The 15,522-nt window shown below is 47.5% G+C and overlaps 4 protein-coding genes across 4 annotated transcripts; 1 reads left to right on the top strand and 3 right to left on the bottom strand.

The window, feature by feature from the left end:
- Positions 1 to 80: 80 nt before the first annotated feature.
- LOC120690443 (yrdC domain-containing protein, mitochondrial) lies at positions 81 to 3,481 on the bottom strand. The gene is made up of 5 exons (XM_039973087.1): positions 2,836 to 3,481; positions 1,771 to 1,989; positions 950 to 1,125; positions 565 to 856; positions 81 to 441 (listed from the first exon to the last, which is right to left on the bottom strand). Exons 1-5 carry the CDS (start codon positions 2,910 to 2,912, stop codon positions 384 to 386), a joined length of 822 nt encoding a protein of 273 aa, XP_039829021.1. The 5' UTR covers positions 2,913 to 3,481; the 3' UTR covers positions 81 to 383.
- On the top strand, positions 3,125 to 6,625 carry LOC120690442 (elongator complex protein 5-like). The gene is made up of 9 exons (XM_039973086.1): positions 3,125 to 3,384; positions 3,478 to 3,570; positions 4,399 to 4,574; positions 4,662 to 4,708; positions 5,122 to 5,191; positions 5,427 to 5,650; positions 5,744 to 5,830; positions 5,951 to 6,026; positions 6,150 to 6,625. The coding sequence occupies exons 1-9, from the start codon at positions 3,215 to 3,217 to the stop codon at positions 6,347 to 6,349; spliced, it is 1,143 nt and encodes a 380-aa protein (XP_039829020.1). The 5' UTR covers positions 3,125 to 3,214; the 3' UTR covers positions 6,350 to 6,625.
- A 98-nt stretch (positions 6,626 to 6,723) lies between these two features.
- LOC120689356 (endo-1,4-beta-xylanase 5-like) lies at positions 6,724 to 9,198 on the bottom strand. Its single transcript, XM_039971643.1, has 6 exons — positions 9,195 to 9,198; positions 8,930 to 9,126; positions 8,666 to 8,807; positions 8,174 to 8,340; positions 7,991 to 8,086; positions 6,724 to 7,887 (listed from the first exon to the last, which is right to left on the bottom strand). Exons 1-6 carry the CDS (start codon positions 9,196 to 9,198, stop codon positions 6,769 to 6,771), a joined length of 1,725 nt encoding a protein of 574 aa, XP_039827577.1. The 3' UTR covers positions 6,724 to 6,768.
- Positions 9,199 to 10,395: 1,197 nt separating this feature from the next.
- LOC120692826 (endo-1,4-beta-xylanase 5-like) lies at positions 10,396 to 15,522 on the bottom strand. Its single transcript, XM_039976224.1, has 5 exons — positions 15,332 to 15,522; positions 15,115 to 15,164; positions 12,231 to 12,453; positions 11,953 to 12,116; positions 10,396 to 11,844 (listed from the first exon to the last, which is right to left on the bottom strand). Exons 1-5 carry the CDS (start codon positions 15,378 to 15,380, stop codon positions 10,609 to 10,611), a joined length of 1,722 nt encoding a protein of 573 aa, XP_039832158.1. The 5' UTR covers positions 15,381 to 15,522; the 3' UTR covers positions 10,396 to 10,608.

Here is a 15,522-nt window from a genome sequence, read left to right as displayed (position 1 = left end):
ATTAGTTACCTTCATTGTGATTCTCGTATTATTTCTTTCGGAGTCGATGTCATCTAGAAGCAAACAAGCAAAACCGCGAGTGAAGCAGTGACAAAAAAGAAGTTCATATTTTTCTTGCACGACTTGTGTCGTGGGCACAGCACATCCAGAGTTCCCAGATGAGTTGCTCCACTTCCAACAAAATTAAAAACACATCACACTCTGCACTCCTTAAATAAGGTTTAGCTCTGCTATTCTAATCAACATCGATCACAGGAAAAAGCTGATGTAAAAAAATCACACACGACGACATGTACATACATCAACTAATCAAACAGGAGTTATGAAGGATAAAAAAGGAGAACTCTCTGATTCTTTCAGCTTTGTAGAAGGCACTAGGGTTGTCATGAAGCTTCAACGAAGCCGAACTTGCCAAGCACCCGTGTTGTTTCCTCCCTTGAACTGCAAATTGATGTCAAACATTATTCCGTCTATGGTAGAAAAAGTTTTATGATTCCATAACTCAATTTGCTGAGGGAGGCTTCATTAAAGTTTCAAGGAATTCATATCACTAGTAATGCTTACCTTCCATCTCTCAATATCTTGTAGACTCCTGGTGTTATTAGGTCAACAATTGTTGAACCAGCACGCCCAGAAGGAAGTATTCCACCATCAAAGACATATGAACAATGCGGCCATAAATCCTCGAAATCTCTGATGCTGACACTACTAGGTCGTCCGCTTAAGTTGGCACTAGTAAGTGCAAGTGCACTTCCAGCACCACGAGCAATGGATCGTATGAAATCCAGATCCGGCACACGAACTCCAATGCTATCCAAGCCAGGATTAAGTGATCTCTCTAATATACTGTCTTCACCTAAATGTAAACAAATTCGTTGTATGCTTAGCGCCTCATTCAGATTAAGATAGATGTTGGACAAAACTAAGAAAAACGGTCTGGTATCTGAACCTCGTTTTAGAACAACAGTGACAGGCCCAGGAAGTAGACTATGAAGCAATCCATGCGGCAAGTGATCTACTAAAGCAAATCGTGATATGTCTGAGACATCAGCAACACAGATTGCCAGAGGGCGTGTTTGTATGCGCCCTTTGATCTCATAGATGCGATTAACTGCTCCTGCAGAGCTGCCACGAAGAGTGTTTTAAGAAGCTAAATCAACAAAACAATACAGAAAATTAAACACAGACAAAGAACCTCTTAAACGAACTCTTTTATCTTGAAAGGATGAAACAGTCCTAAGTTCTAACTGGATGTGGAAGCAGAACTCAAAAGTAGATGATGAAGGTTGATCATGTTTGTGGACGCTTCCTCTCACAAACTTACAACAACATAGCTTTTTTTCCCAAGCAAGTTGGGGTAGGCTAGAGATGAAACCCGAAAGAAATAAGTTGAAGGTTCAGGCACATTGATAGCTAGTCTCCAAGCGCTCCTATCCAAAGCTATCTCTTTAGAGATATTCCAATCCTTAAGGTCTCTCTTAACCGACTCATCCCACGTCAGTTTAGGTCTACCTCTACCCCTCTTTACATTATCGACCCGCTCAAGAACCCCATTACGCACCGGCACCTCAGGAGGCCTTCGTTGGACATGTCTTCCTCTCACAAACTTGATTCTGAATTATTATGAAAGTACTTTTGAGTTTGATATGCTATAACATATTGCTGCATAATTGTAATGTACACTAACATGGAGTAAAACTGTAAAAGCTGGTGAAAAGGAACTATGAATTAAAATTCCTGTGACAGCAGGGAAATTAAGAAAAGACTAACCAGGCATCGCAAGCAAACCCGTATATTGTATCAGTGGGCACTGCAATCACTTCTCCTCTGTTAATTGCATCAGTTGCTTTTGTGACATGATCTTTGGTTGCTGGGAAAATATTTTCTGCTGTGGCCTCTATTCTATGCGCTGCATTTCCCGACACCCCAATGGAGCAAGATACTTGAGACTTTATCCATTGAGAGGGTAATCTGCTTACCTTAACAAAGCTGAACATAACGGATGTGTCACTGTGTCAGTACTTTATGTAGCGCTGACAAAAAAGAGAAAGAAAGAAAAATAATGCAATTCTCCTGTCCTCTGAAAATTGAATCTCTGTGAAAGGCAAAAAGTATATGTATGAAGTCTCTAGCAACTAAATTGATTTGAATAGATTGTTTTATTTCAGGATTAACATGTCCACAGTATTTGGAATCCATGCTCACTATTTTCTCAGTACCCTGTGTTTCCATACTACTTTAGCAAGTAAACATTCCCAGATTTCTTTCAAGCAAACATGATTTCTCATAATTAAGGAACCCACAGACTATTAATTTGCATGTAGCAGACACATAATATATATTAGCGATGTGAAATTGGAACAGCGAGGCAGGGTATCAGGCTCAAGAAGCATAAGATGGCTACTACTGGTGGACATATTTACTTTACTGTTTGTTAACTAATATTTACTTTACTGTTACAGATACAGTGTTAATCTACAGTGATTCCATGAGAAACAAGCATCGATTGCCGTCACATGATTTGCATCCAAATAAAATAAGGGGAGGGAACCCAATTGTTCATGTAATTTTGCACTTTCCACTCCCAGTACATTGTACATACAAGGAGCATGACACATATCAATTAATTGATGAGGCCAGGCCACCCTGGAACAATATTAACACAACTATGTGACAATTAGTTCCTGCTCACTAGCAGAACAACTCAAACTAGATGGATACATGAACAATCTGACAATAAAAGACCTGAAATCTCTAAGAAAATCAGAATTTCCAAACGGGGAATCGACTAGCGAGCAAGCAGAGAAGAATCGGAAGACCGGGAGATAGCAATACCTCCGAGCCAGCGCCCGCCCGGTGGGAGGACGAACCAGGGGGAGCCTCTCCCCCGCCGCCTTCGCGCACGCCTTCATCAGTTCATCTCCCTTTTCCTATCCTCTTCTTCCCCCGAAGGCCGCCGCCACCGCAAGCGAGGAGAACGAGCAGCGGAGGAGCTGGAGGTCTTAAGAGTAGCGCTTTCGAGGCGGGGTCAAACGAGTTCCCGTTCCTCTTTGACTAATCCGACACGGGTAAGGGTCCAGGGGTTTCCTGTGTCTCTCTGACAGCTGGGCCCCGTGCTACTCCTCCCTGGTTTCCGGGAGTTCGGCCGTCTCGGGCTCTTGTGCAAGCTAGGGTTTAAGCGCGGCGGCGGCGGCGGCGGCGGCGAGGAGCAGTGATGGCGGAGGCGGTTGTGAGGTACCTCCGGGACGGGCGCCTCGACGGCGAGCACGCGCCGGCGCTGGCCTTGGAGGGATCACTCCAGTGCTGCTCGCTCGCCGCGGGCGCGATGCTCCACGTCGCGGCCGCACTCGCTTCCCAGGCCGCGGCAGGGAGGGCGCAGGCCAGGTTCTGTCAGTCTCTTCGCCTCCTGGTGCGTAGGCTTGGCATAGATTTGGCTGATGATGCGAATTGCTTGGTTGTGAACTCACGGTGGTGCAGGGGGTTGGTGGTTGTGGCGTTCGATCGGAGCCCGGAGGTGTACTTGGAATTCATGCGGCGCCGCGGCCTTGACGCAAATGCTTTGAACCGATGGTACGATCACACAAAACCATTTCTGAGAGAAATATAAGAGTGTTGGGTGTGCATGGACTCAGTTGACAAATAGTTTTCAGACACGGATTGTCATTCGGACAAGGACACAGGCAATTCTGATTTGGTTCTCTATTCAACATGTTTTCATTGCGACAGAAAAAATTGGAGCGGAACTGGCACATTATTGAAAAATGAGTAATAGTAAACCAGAGCCTCTTTCCTATCATGATGTTGTACAGCCTAGCCAATGCATGGGTAGAGGCAGCATATTAGCACCGGGGTCTGATGACCCCCAATGACATTTTGTTTTACCCTTAAGTAATCTCTTGCTTATGAAGATAATCCAAACTTCAAAGTTTTACTTCTAATTCATACTCATGTTGACCCTGGTGACCCCACTGTTATCTTATCTTGGCTTGGGCCCTGTACCTTCTCCTTAAGCACAGATGAAAGTAGATTCTCATATTAACTAACTTTCTGGATGAGGAGCTTCTAATTTTGATTTTTGGTTTGTCTTGGTTGGTTGAAAACAACTTGAACTGTTTGGTATCTCTGTATGTGCAAAATAAGACTCGGTATTCTTTGGCAAAGCAAATACGAAATGCCACTGTGGGCTCACTATGGAGAGAAAATTAATGTTCATAAATGATTATACAATCTCGTTTTCAATTTAAATTTCAAAAGTTGATATACTAATTTGTCAGTTTGACATGCCAATTCAGAGCGAAATGGTCAAGCTAACAATATGCTGTTGTCACACTGCTTTTAAGTTTGAATGCATTTCTATTGATAAAATGTACATGGATTTTCATTACATGCATTCAACAGTGTTCGAATATTGGATTGCTATTCCGACCCCCTTGGATGGAAGCAGAAGATTCAAAACCAGCAGCATCAAGAGAACAGTACAAAGCAGTTCTCAACAAACAAAGAGAACATTACTGTTTTTAGAAATGTGAAGGATGTTACCAAATTGATGTACTCCATTACTGAACTCGGAGGAGGTACTATCCACCATAGAGGATTTTTTTTACCTTTAATGTTACTTTGTTTATGCCCTATGCCTAACCTGCTTATGCTGTGGATGCCAGGGTTTCAAGGAGAGGGCAAAAGGTATTTTTCAATTGCTGTTGACTCGGTAAGAACCAACTACTTCTCTGACAACCCTTTTGTAGGTGGAAACAATACTTAGGTTTGTTTCTCCATAGCTGAAACTGGGTTCCTGCAGATATTACTATCATTTGTTAAAGATTGTTTCATCGTCCCTATTTAATTGTCTGTGGAAATGATTTGACAAATGAAATTTCTGAAGTATGAGACAAAATTGAACAGCATATGCTTCGATAGTTTCATTATTAGAGTTCAGTTTTTGTTCTGTAGGTTGTAATTTTGGTAAATTATCATCACGTATCTGGAGCTAAAACATTATCCCACAATAAACAAGCTGCATAATATCGTTGTAAAGTATTCCACTGTTTGACTCATTGTACTCATATGATACTTTAAATTCCATTTTATGCTTAACACCAAACATCATTTGTCTTATTTCAGATTAGTTCTTTGTTAAGGCATGCTTCAGTGCCATCAGTTTCAGGCCTTCTTAGTAATCTTCGAAGCCATGGTAGTTGTTTCTTTTTCTCCCTTTTGTTCTATCTTCCATGCATGTTCTAGTGTAACCTTCATGAGTAGCTGAAACAGAATTTCCAGCACTCTATTACTTCTTTAGGGATGTGAAGTTGTGAACCGTCTCGGTCACTTAGGGTTGATCAGTAAATTGTACATTCGTATTTCAAATTATGGACAGCTAAATGACTTACGTTCAGTAAGTGAATTAATATAAATATCTCCTATTGCAGAACAAGGATCATCAATCTTTTGGCTGATACATACAGACCTCCATGAACCAAAGGTACCCCGAGCATTTGAATGTCTTTCAACTATGGTTGCTTGTGTGGAGCCAGCACTTGTAGATCCTCTATGTGTAGAAAGTCCTGGAAGCATGTCTACACTGGAGCAAAACTATTCAAAAGCAAAGTTTATTGTGCGCCTTAAAAGACGAAATGGACGGGTGAAGCACTTTGTAAGCCTCTTATTGCTCCAGTATTCTTTTTTCGCCTTCTCAATTCCATTGAAGAATGCGGGTTGGTAATTAGTACGATCCTTGCCTGTGCAGTATGAGGACTTGTATGTTGAGGGAAATGATGTTAAATTTGATTCTGCTCCTGCAAGTACAGAAGTGAACCAAAGTCTAGTACCTAAGGTTAGTGCCTACATTCTTGATTCTAGAACAATTATGTATAGTCGCATACCACTTATGTCAGTCGTTATATTGGCACACTATATAAATATTGGTTGTGAACTTTGTAATTCGGTTGAACAGGTTCAGTTCAATCTGGAGCTGTCAGAAAAAGAGCGCACTGACAGGGCAAATGTTGTTCTTCCTTTTGAACATCAAGGTAATTTATGAACTCAAATTATTTTCCAAGTAGCATCTTAGCAAAGGTATCATTGGTTGCATTTTGACTTTGGGAGGTGCATTGATGATGCATTTGGAACTAAGCTTTGCTAAATTATCTCAGGAAAGGGTGAACCAATTCGAATATATGATGGTCGCCGATCCCTACCTGAGGAGCAACGAGACCCAAACTTAGCACCAGCCCTTGTGGATGATATAGTTCCCAAATCTGGAACTGCGAAGGGTGAGATACATTATGTCCGTGATTCAGATGACGAGCAACCGGACTCAGATGAAGATCCAGATGATGACTTGGACATATGAGTAGGCAACGTATGAGCTCTTTATCGTAGGAGGCATGCACAGATCAATCCATGGTCATAGGTGGCTCCATTCAGAAATGCAATCGTTTTGGGGTTAGTCTTTTTTTTAGTGCTTCTATGCTTCACTTTGTTAATTGAATTGCACAAATACTGAAGCACTAAAAAACTGATGCTTATTTAGGAGCAAATAGTGTGTCTGCAAAAACCAACCTTGTTAAAATTTTGACAACCCCAAGAAACTGGTGTTTACATGAATGGTTGCCATAACTTTGACAGATCTGTCTCTGTTCATATGTCTCTGGCAAGATGTAGGTATCAGAAACCAACATTTTGACTACCGGAAAAATGAAACTAAAAGTTGGATTTCGTTTCATTAGGATAATCCTTTGTGTCCAGCAATTACTCTTGCTATTTCATTGACTAACATGATATCGTGGCCGCCGACTTGGTGGAGTCGAGGTCCACCGTCTGCACGATGGGCTCCTTGAGCGACTTGTGCTTAACAGTGACCTTGTACTCGCCGTGGAAGAGCTCGGCCTCGAACACGCCCTTGGCGTCCGTCTTGGGCTTGTCGGGCACCTTCCTCCACTCGTCCAGGAGCTTGTCGACAGCGTCGCCGACGGGGAGGTTCTTGAAGTTGTTGTCCGTGAGGCACATGACATAGCAGCCCTTGGCGTGCCAGGCGGCCCACATCACGATGCCCTTCACCCCCGGATGCCCGAACCCCTCCCTCATCACCTCCTCCAGGAACTCCACCTGCTTGGGCCCCTTGGTGACGTCGACCTCGGTGAGCCAGACGGGCACGCCCATCGCCGCCAGCGTGTCCAGGGAGCCCCTCATGTAGGGGATGTTGGGCTTGTCGAAGTGGCTCTCCAGGCCGATGCCGTACTTGAGGTCCTTGTTGCCCGGGTAGGCCTGGATCTGCTTGAGCTTGGCGATGTACTTGGTCGGCAGCGGCGCCAGGTCGCAGGGCTGCTCGATGGTGTTGTACTCGTTCATGAAGAGGATGGGCTTGGGGTCCAGCTTGGCCACCTCCTTGAAGATCTCCCCGGACGCGTCCTTGCCGAGCTTCTCCTCGAAGAACTTGAAGTGGAGGTTCTCGTTCACCACGTCCCAGTGGATGACCTTGCCGGCGTAGTGGGTGACGACGCTCTTGAGGCGCTTCGCCACGGCCTCCTTGAGCTGGTCCTGGCCGAGCTTGCTCACCCAGTCCATCTGGTGGCTCTCGTCGTCCCAGAACACGTTGTGGCCGCGCACCGAGATGTTGTGCTTCTCCGCCAGCGCCAGCATCTTGTCCGCCACCTCGTACCCCACCTGACCCTCGTGGAACTCGGTGCTGTACCACTTCATCTCGTTCTCCATGGTCGCCCACTTGAACCGCTTCGCGAACCACTCCTCGTACTCGGGCATGTCCAGGATCTCCTTGGTCATGGCGTTGCCCAGGGGGAAGCCCTTGGCCACCCACTCCACCGACAGCTCCGCGTCCGGCAGCGGCTTGCCGCCGGACTCCACCGTGATCTGCACCTTCTTCTTGCGCTCCTGCATTGCAATTTCAACGGTTTCTTTTCTTTCTTTTCTTTTTTATACCAACAATGATGATTCCATCGGAATTGCGTCGGCGTCGAATGGAAAGCCGCATTACCTTGGCAACAACTTCTTCGCGGTGAGCATTCCATTCCTCGAAGCTGAAACCCTGCAGCGCGATGCTCTCCGCCATGATCTCCGCGGTCGAGTTGGTCTGCAGTTTTGACCTTCAGTATCAGTTCTCCATCCACGTCTCGCTCAGCTGATACCTTTTGCGCATCATCATTGCCTAGTCCGTTACCTCGAAGAAGAGATCGCCCTTGCCTTCGGAGTAGGCGGTGGCGCCACCCTTGAGCAAGGTCCAGCAGTCGGATCGGGCCACAATCGCGCCGGCGGTGATGAACTTGCCGTCAGGCGGCACGATGATAGCAGTGATGTTGCCGGTGCCCTTGGAAAGCTTCAGCCAGGCTGGGAGCACTCAGGGGCGGAGGGGGGGGGGGGGGGGGGGGGGCAGGGGCCTGGCCCCCCTATGATCCAAAAATTTACACTAGAAATTTAAATTTTGGTTAAATTTTTATATAAATTTGTATGATTGGCCCCCTAACAATGGAAAAAATGACTTTCTGGCTCCGCCCCTGCGGGAGCACACGCACAACACAACCATTGTTCAGTTCGTCCATTAGCTACATCCTCTTCATTCTTCATCAGCACCGCATGGTTGCAGTGATCACATGGAGATCTGCGGAGGAAATGGTGAAGAACAGCTGGTGTAATGGTGTTGTTTGATGATTACCGGAGAGCGCGTAGTGCTGGTCCTTCTTGAGGTCGACCTTGAGGACGGAGCCCTTGATGGGGGCGGCGAGCTTCTTGCCGCCGGCCGAGGCACCGGTGACGATGCCGCCGCCATACAGAGGTTTCTCCGGCTCCTTGACGCACTGCAAGCACAGGCGTTACAGAGCAGTGCGGTTCAGTCGCGGAGCCCGGCATACGTGTGCTGAAGGAAACGGCTGCACAAAGAGGAAGAGATAGCTAATGCCAGGAGGAATGTGCTACTTGCCTCGATGTTTGCTGAGTAGTCGTAGGGGACTTTTACTGACGATTTCTTTGAGGTAGAGCCATCGGCCTTCTCTGCTGTTTGCTCTGAGGCATCACCAGCGGCCTTTTCTGATGTTTTCTCTGAGGATTCACCGCCGGCCTTTCCTGGCTTTTTCTCTGAGGCATAACCACCGGCCTTTACTGACGTGACAAAGAATCCTGCGCCGAGAGGAGAGATGGCTATGCATCAGAATCTTGATCGTGCATATACTGATATATAGAATCACCCATCGATCCAAAGTCCAGACCAGCCATGCAAAAAAAATTGTGGCATTTAACCTCCCACTTATTTATCTTAATATTAAAAAAAACAAAAAAAACAACGGAAAAGTTCAGAGATGACAACATATACTATAACACGAAACGTAATCTATCGCTGAACTTATTATATTTCATTGTTTGGCTCAGATAGAATCCTATAAAATTAACATTTTTATGCCCGCAGTTTGTGATTAGGTTAATCAGAGGCTTTTCCAATATGTAAATTTTTTTAAAAAAAAACAACGCAAGGAATGATAATCCATAACAGAGTAGTAAATATCTCCATAGTGTTTGCATTCGAAAAAGAAAAGTCTGTTGTTGAAACCAATTAGAAGAACAAACCTTCAAACAGCACGATCAACAAGATCAAGATAAACTTTCCTGTTGAAATCTTCATATCTGTTTTACCACCAGTTTCGAATACTGCATGGCGACTTGGAAGATATCTGTTTATAGAGCTATCGGAAGAGAGAACATCTGCTAGCAAATAGCTATATTTGGCCTATTCAAGTTAAATTAAAACAAGCTAAGATAAGAATAGGAGGAAAGGCCGTTTCGCATGTAGGGACGGGATTGATCCATAGTACTACTGCTTGTATTTAGTGGCTGGTAACATTACTCTTAGCAACGCATGCCGAGACCCTCGGTTACAGTGGTTAACCACAAAATGGGGAGCTATGTGCTAGCCATCTGAGAAACGCATATTGTTGGAGCCTTGGATGTAGAGGCCTAAGTACACTTGTTTTGGATCATTGGTTCCACCAAAGATTTGCTAAAAATGAGCTACAATGGCATGTCACATAACTAATTTAGGGGAGAGAAATGAATTCAAACGACATGTCATGTAGTAATTAATTAGATGACAAATATGCTACCTTTCTGAGTTTTTTCCCCCCTTTGAAAGGTAACCTTTCTTTGAGTTTTGACACGAAGGATCTCCATTTAGCTAGCTTTTGATTAAAAAATAAATAGCCTCGTAGCTAGGAGGCAACCCGCACTACCCCACTGTTCGGCTGGACTTTCAGTCAGCTCCAGCTGCGGCGGCGGCTGGTTGCTCCCTCACACAAGTACTTGCTAGTACTATTGGCACAGTTAATTCAGCCAGCCCAGCCGGCTTATTCATGTAGCGATCATTTACCATTGACATGGACAAGAATGAGATGGAAATGTATCTGAAAAACCAATCGAATTCCTTTTCTGTTTAATATATGAACATCTGACAGATCGCCTCACCAGGAATTCTATCTCTCGGGCGCGTATGTGTGTATATGACAGACTGACGACATCACAAACCACAATGCTCTAGAACCTACTAGAAGACCCCACAATGATGCACATGTGTATGCGTAGTACTAGTACTATAGGAGAGCTAATAAGCTGCTAGACGTGTATGGTGTACTCGTTCTCGGCGTCGGTGGTCTCCCTGTCGACGGTCAGGCTCTGCACCACGGTGGCGTTCGCCACCGGGTGGCTGACGGTGACCTTGTAGTCCCCGTGGAACAGCTCCGCCTCGTAGTAGCCGTCGGCGTCCGCCACGCCGGCGTGCGCGCGCGTCTGCCACTCCCTGATCAGCTTGTCGACGACGTCGCCGGTGGGGAGGTTCCCGAAGTTGTTGTCGGTGAGGCACATGACGTAGCACCCGCGCTGGTGCCACGCCGTCCAGAGGATGATCCCGTGCACGGCCGGGTGGGCGTACACCTCCCGGAGGATCTTCTCGAGGTTGGCCGCCTGGTTGGGCCCCGGCGCGACGTCGATCTCGGTGAGCCAGATGGGCACGCCGGCCCCGGACATGGTGTCGAGCGCGGCGCGGATGTAGGGGATGTTGGGGGTGGTGAAGTGGCCCTCGAGGCCGATGGCCATCCTGCCGTCGTTGGTGTTGCCGGGGAACTTCTTGATCTGGAACAGCTTGCCGAGGTACTTGCCGGGCACCGCGTTCGGGTCGCCCGGCTGCTCCAGCGTGTTGAACTCGTTCATGGACATGAGCGCGCCGCCGTCCATCTGGTGCGCCTGCCGGTAGAAGGCCGCCGACGCGTCGCCCCCGAACCTGCCCTCGAAGAAGTTGAAGTGGAGGTTCTCGTTCACCACGTCCCACGCGATCACCTGCCCGGCGTACCGCGACATCACCGACTTGATCCGCCGCGCCGTCGCCTGCCGGAGCTGCTGGTACGGCAGCGACTGCACCCACGCCGGCTGCTGGCTCGGCTGGTCCCAGAAGATGTTGTGCCCGCGCACGCGGATGCCGTGGCTCCTGGCGAACCGGAGCATCGCGTCCGGGACGGAGTAGTCCTCGCTGCCCTGGACGGGCTCCGTGCTGTACCACTTCATCTCGTTCTCGAAGGTGGTCACCGTGAACCGCGACGTGAACCACTGCTGGTACGCCGGGTTGTGCAGGATCTCGGCGCTCATGGCGGAACCCAGCGGGAAGCCGCTCCGGACGTGCTCGATGCGCACCTGCGCGCCGGGCACGGGCTTGCCAGCGGAGTCCCGGGCGCGGAGCCGCACCGTCTTCTTGCGCGCCGACTTGATGGCGGCGTGGTGGTGCGCCGCCCACTCTTCCTGGGAGAAGGGCTGCAGCGAGACGTTGTCCACCATCACCTTCTCCCCCGTCGCGTTGCTCTGCATCCAGACCAAGTTTTTTTTTTTTTTTTTTTGTTCTCGTATGAACAGAGCATGAATGGACACAGCCTACAGCTTCTTCCAATGATCATGCGATGCGGTTTGTACCTCGAAGTAGAGTTCTGCCGGCCCGGCGGCGGGGGCGGTGAAGCCGCCTTTGAGAATGGACCAGCACCCGGACCGCGCTTCGACGCCGCCGGCGTGGATGAACTCGCCGTTGGTCTTCACGACGGCTGTGATGTCGGCGCTGCCATTACTGACCTGCAACCAAGCTGCGCACCACAGAAACACAAATTTAGTAGTGTCGGGAATTCACCGTTCTGCCCATAAGAAAGATTTCCGAGAAAATGTGCTTCTTTTCTCCTCCCCGGCGATCACCGGCTGACCTGTCAGAGTGTAGTGCGTGTCGTTCTGCAGGTACACCTTCTGGCTGACGCTCTGGTACGGCCGCGTCCGGTTCCGCGCCACGGCGTACCTGTTGCCGCTCGCCGACGCGCCTTCCTCGACGACGCCGTAACCGAACGCCGACCACCCCTGGAGGCCGGCGCTGAAGTCGGCGTTCCGGATGATGCCGCCGCCGTAGTGAGGCTCCAGCGGCTCCGGCAAGCACTGCACCCCACACGTTTCACAGCACGAACGTTCAGGTCAACGCAAGTTTCACCATCGGTACACCAGTAACGTTACATGCATTTCGCATGGCACTAAAGTTAAACTGGACAGTGAAAAGTGAATTCAACCCAACTGTGAACTAACTGTCAAAACTGCCGGGCCTGTCAAGATCCTAGTAAAAGCCGTTGGAAAGTTTGTGAACGATAAACTAAAGTACTACTGGTATAGGAGACCAGTATCTGCACATACCAGATTTTGTTCGGCACGCTGACACTCATTCTCAGCCCCATATAAACTGGTTTATTTCTATAACTTTTTTGGAGTATTTGACTACCAGTCAACTAGCACTAGAGGCACATACTACACCGTTTGACCTACTAGCTGCCTGCAAATGTGAAAAGTCCAAGTGATCGCGTATCTAACTGCCTGGCCTAACACGAGACCAACTGACGAAACCACGTCCTACTTGGAAAACAGGAGAAACCATCGGCATCTCTGGCGACTGGGAAAAGTACCAGATTTGTTGTGTGCAGAATAACTGAAAGCAGGTCGCTTTTAGGCCCCTTGTTTGGAAGCTCTTGACTTTCCCAATCCTGGCCCTGGACGAATTCACACACGAGTGGACTGTGTAGACCTCTTTTATTTTTAGCTGAGACTGAGAGCGAGCAGGCCGGTTGAAATATCTTCACCAACCAATCAGCACAAGCTAATTAAGCTGCTGGTGTGGATTACTGATGTGTCCAACAAGAGGGATCAGTGGGGGCTCGCATGAGCATGATGCCGTGTGTGGCGGGCACTGGGGTACACACGCCCTCCCCTGCTTGGGCGTACGTGCAACCAAAATGCAAACTGGGAAAGGGCTCTGGTTTTGACGGTGTCTCGATCGTGAGGAATACCGGTCTGAATAAAAGCTTGTGTTCACAACACAGTCAGCAAAGTTTGTACAATAATGTGCGTGCGCATGCATATTGCAGCACACTGATCGATCAGTGGTGAAGTGGGTCGGTGCGCGCTGGATGATGCACGATCAGCTGTGTGGTTAGGCTCATGGCAACCAGATCAATGATCAGGGATTCAGACTTTTCAGAGTGTGCTGTGTTTGATTGCTACTAACTCCTGTTATTAGGTTCGTCAGAATGGGTCAAAACGCAAAACAATCGGCACGGCATGTGGTTAGGCACCTGGCCAACCTTTTCTTGTTCTTGTTGGAAGACATCTGGTCATGTTGTATTATCTGGGAGGAATAATTCGGCAGGGGGCTGTGAATTCTGTCTTGTTGTTCTGAACTTCTGATCCTTGTTCGGTCCGCTTGCACCAACGACCCATTGTCGATGTGCATGCTGCCCCTGCCCCATCAAAAGGGGCACACTATTGTGCCTGAAATATTACTACTAAACAATGAACCAAAAAAGCAACACCCAATTGTATGAAGTGTGTAAACCTTCCTGTCTTGAGTTCACATATGCATGGTCGATCAATTGGCCTAAAAAAAGCTCACATGGTTTTATTTATCACTAAAGAAGTAAAGATCTGTGACCTGCATGCATGCCTAGGCGACATGTCAAAATCTATCCCGTCACTGCTAGTGAGTGCCTCATCAGCAGGGTTCACCAAACCGGTGGGAACCGGTCCGGTTTGACCGGTTTGGGCCGGTACCAAACCGGCCCAAATTCAAAATTTAAATTTAAATTCAAAAAAATGAAAAATTTTCAAAAATTTCTTTAAAATACTTCAAAGTGCGACGAATCTAATGGTATCAAATTTTCTTAAAAATTCGTTCATTTAGTATAGTTTGCGGGGATTTGAAGTTAAACAAAAAAACGTGCATACAAAAGTATACAAATACAATGTAAAAGTAGTACAAAAGAGGGTTGGAGGGTTCATTTAGGTTAAAATATGTTATACAAACATTTATTTAGTATACTTTGCAAGCATTTGAATTTAAACCAAAAAAGAAAAAAATTTGAATTTGACCGGTTACCAGTCAAACCGACCGGTAAACCGATCAAACCGACCGGTAAGCCGTTCGGAACCGGTTGAACATGCGATTTTGAATTTGATTTTGAATTTGACCGGTTTCCACCGGTTTTCGGTCAAACCGGTCCGGTAAACCGCTACTGGACCGCGCCGGTTTGACCGGACCGGTCGGTTTACTTAACCCTGCTCATCAGTGGACTCCGGGCGGCACAAATGAACCACGGGAGGAGGCAAGGCAAGGCGAGCTAAAGCTAGACAAAAATGGGATTGTTTTTCAAAAAAAAAAGCTAGACAAATATGCTTGTGTGCGCAGGTAGTGCACACCCATGGCCCACATGCACGCGCGCATGTCACTTGTCAGTGAGTACATGCATGTCACGCGCGGGCAGCAGGCAACTAACAACGGCCGGTGTTAACCGCGCTGCGGCTGGCGGCGCACGCATCAAGTATACTGCTGGTGTTTTTTTTTTTGCTTGGACTTCTTTTTTTTTAAAAAAAAACATGGTCGTCGTAGTGGCAGGGATGGGATGTGTGACATGCGCAATGCGAATGTGAAGCTGATGCCTCTGATGGATTCTTGCCGCAGTTTGGTAACAAAGTTCGGCAGCCGGGCACGTCACAGGCATGGATCATGGATGAGAGAGAGAGAGAGAGAGGATAGAGAGATTAGCTAGGCTTGCTTACCTCAGAGCTCGACGAGTAGTCGTAAGGAAGAGCTTGCACCACGCGAGAAGCTGCGAGCGAGCGAGGAGGAAGAAGAACGGCGACGTGATTAGTTAATCAGTTTCCAACTCACAATCAGTAAGATTTTCTCAGACTCTGAACTGAACTCATAATATATAATAAACAGAGAAGAAGAAGCAAAGCTAGCCAAGTGCGGCTATAGCTCGAGCTTTATTACCACTCAACATGGCGACCCAAAGCAGCGACAAGAATAAGGCCCTCCCCATTGCTGAAACTGACCCGGCCTCCTCGATCTCTTCCCTTCCCTCTCTAGCTAGATCAGGAGGAGAAATTGGTGCTCCGATCCGTTGAGAGAAAGAGAGAGAAGGACGGAGGAGGCCCAGGCTATGTAGCTAAGCTCGAGCTGAG

This window comes from Panicum virgatum, chromosome 9N (genome assembly GCF_016808335.1).
Source record: "Panicum virgatum strain AP13 chromosome 9N, P.virgatum_v5, whole genome shotgun sequence".
NCBI lineage: Eukaryota > Viridiplantae > Streptophyta > Magnoliopsida > Poales > Poaceae > Panicum > Panicum virgatum.
Note: the sequence above shows the minus strand (reverse complement) of the source record. Positions and strands in the feature narration are given on the sequence as shown.

Bases quoted from the DNA above. Each gene is read 5' to 3' on its own strand.
- LOC120690443 (XM_039973087.1), bottom strand. From the start codon at position 2,912: ATGAAGGCGTGCGCGAAGGCGGCGGGGGAGAGGCTCCCCCTGGTTCGT. The intron at 1,990-2,835 runs GTATTGCTATCT...CGTTATGTTCAG, and splicing joins GGGCGGGCGCTGGCTCGGAG to CTTTGTTAAGGTAAGCAGAT. The intron at 1,126-1,770 runs GTTAGTCTTTTC...TCTTCGTGGCAG, and splicing joins GGGTTTGCTTGCGATGCCTG to CTCTGCAGGAGCAGTTAATC.
- LOC120690442 (XM_039973086.1), top strand. From the start codon at position 3,215: ATGGCGGAGGCGGTTGTGAGGTACCTCCGGGACGGGCGCCTCGACGGC. The intron at 3,571-4,398 runs GTACGATCACAC...TGCATTCAACAG, and splicing joins GCAAATGCTTTGAACCGATG to TGTTCGAATATTGGATTGCT. The intron at 6,027-6,149 runs GTAATTTATGAA...AAATTATCTCAG, and splicing joins TCTTCCTTTTGAACATCAAG to GAAAGGGTGAACCAATTCGA.
- LOC120689356 (XM_039971643.1), bottom strand. The intron at 8,341-8,665 runs GTAATCATCAAA...GAGTGCTCCCAG, and splicing joins CCAGCACTACGCGCTCTCCG to CCTGGCTGAAGCTTTCCAAG. The intron at 8,087-8,173 runs GTAACGGACTAG...TCAAAACTGCAG, and splicing joins AGGGCGATCTCTTCTTCGAG to ACCAACTCGACCGCGGAGAT.
- LOC120692826 (XM_039976224.1), bottom strand. From the start codon at position 15,380: ATGGGGAGGGCCTTATTCTTGTCGCTGCTTTGGGTCGCCATGTTGAGT. The intron at 15,165-15,331 runs GTAATAAAGCTC...GCTCGCTCGCAG, and splicing joins TTGGGTCGCCATGTTGAGTG to CTTCTCGCGTGGTGCAAGCT. The intron at 12,117-12,230 runs GTCAGCCGGTGA...TGTGGTGCGCAG, and splicing joins CACGCACTACACTCTGACAG to CTTGGTTGCAGGTCAGTAAT.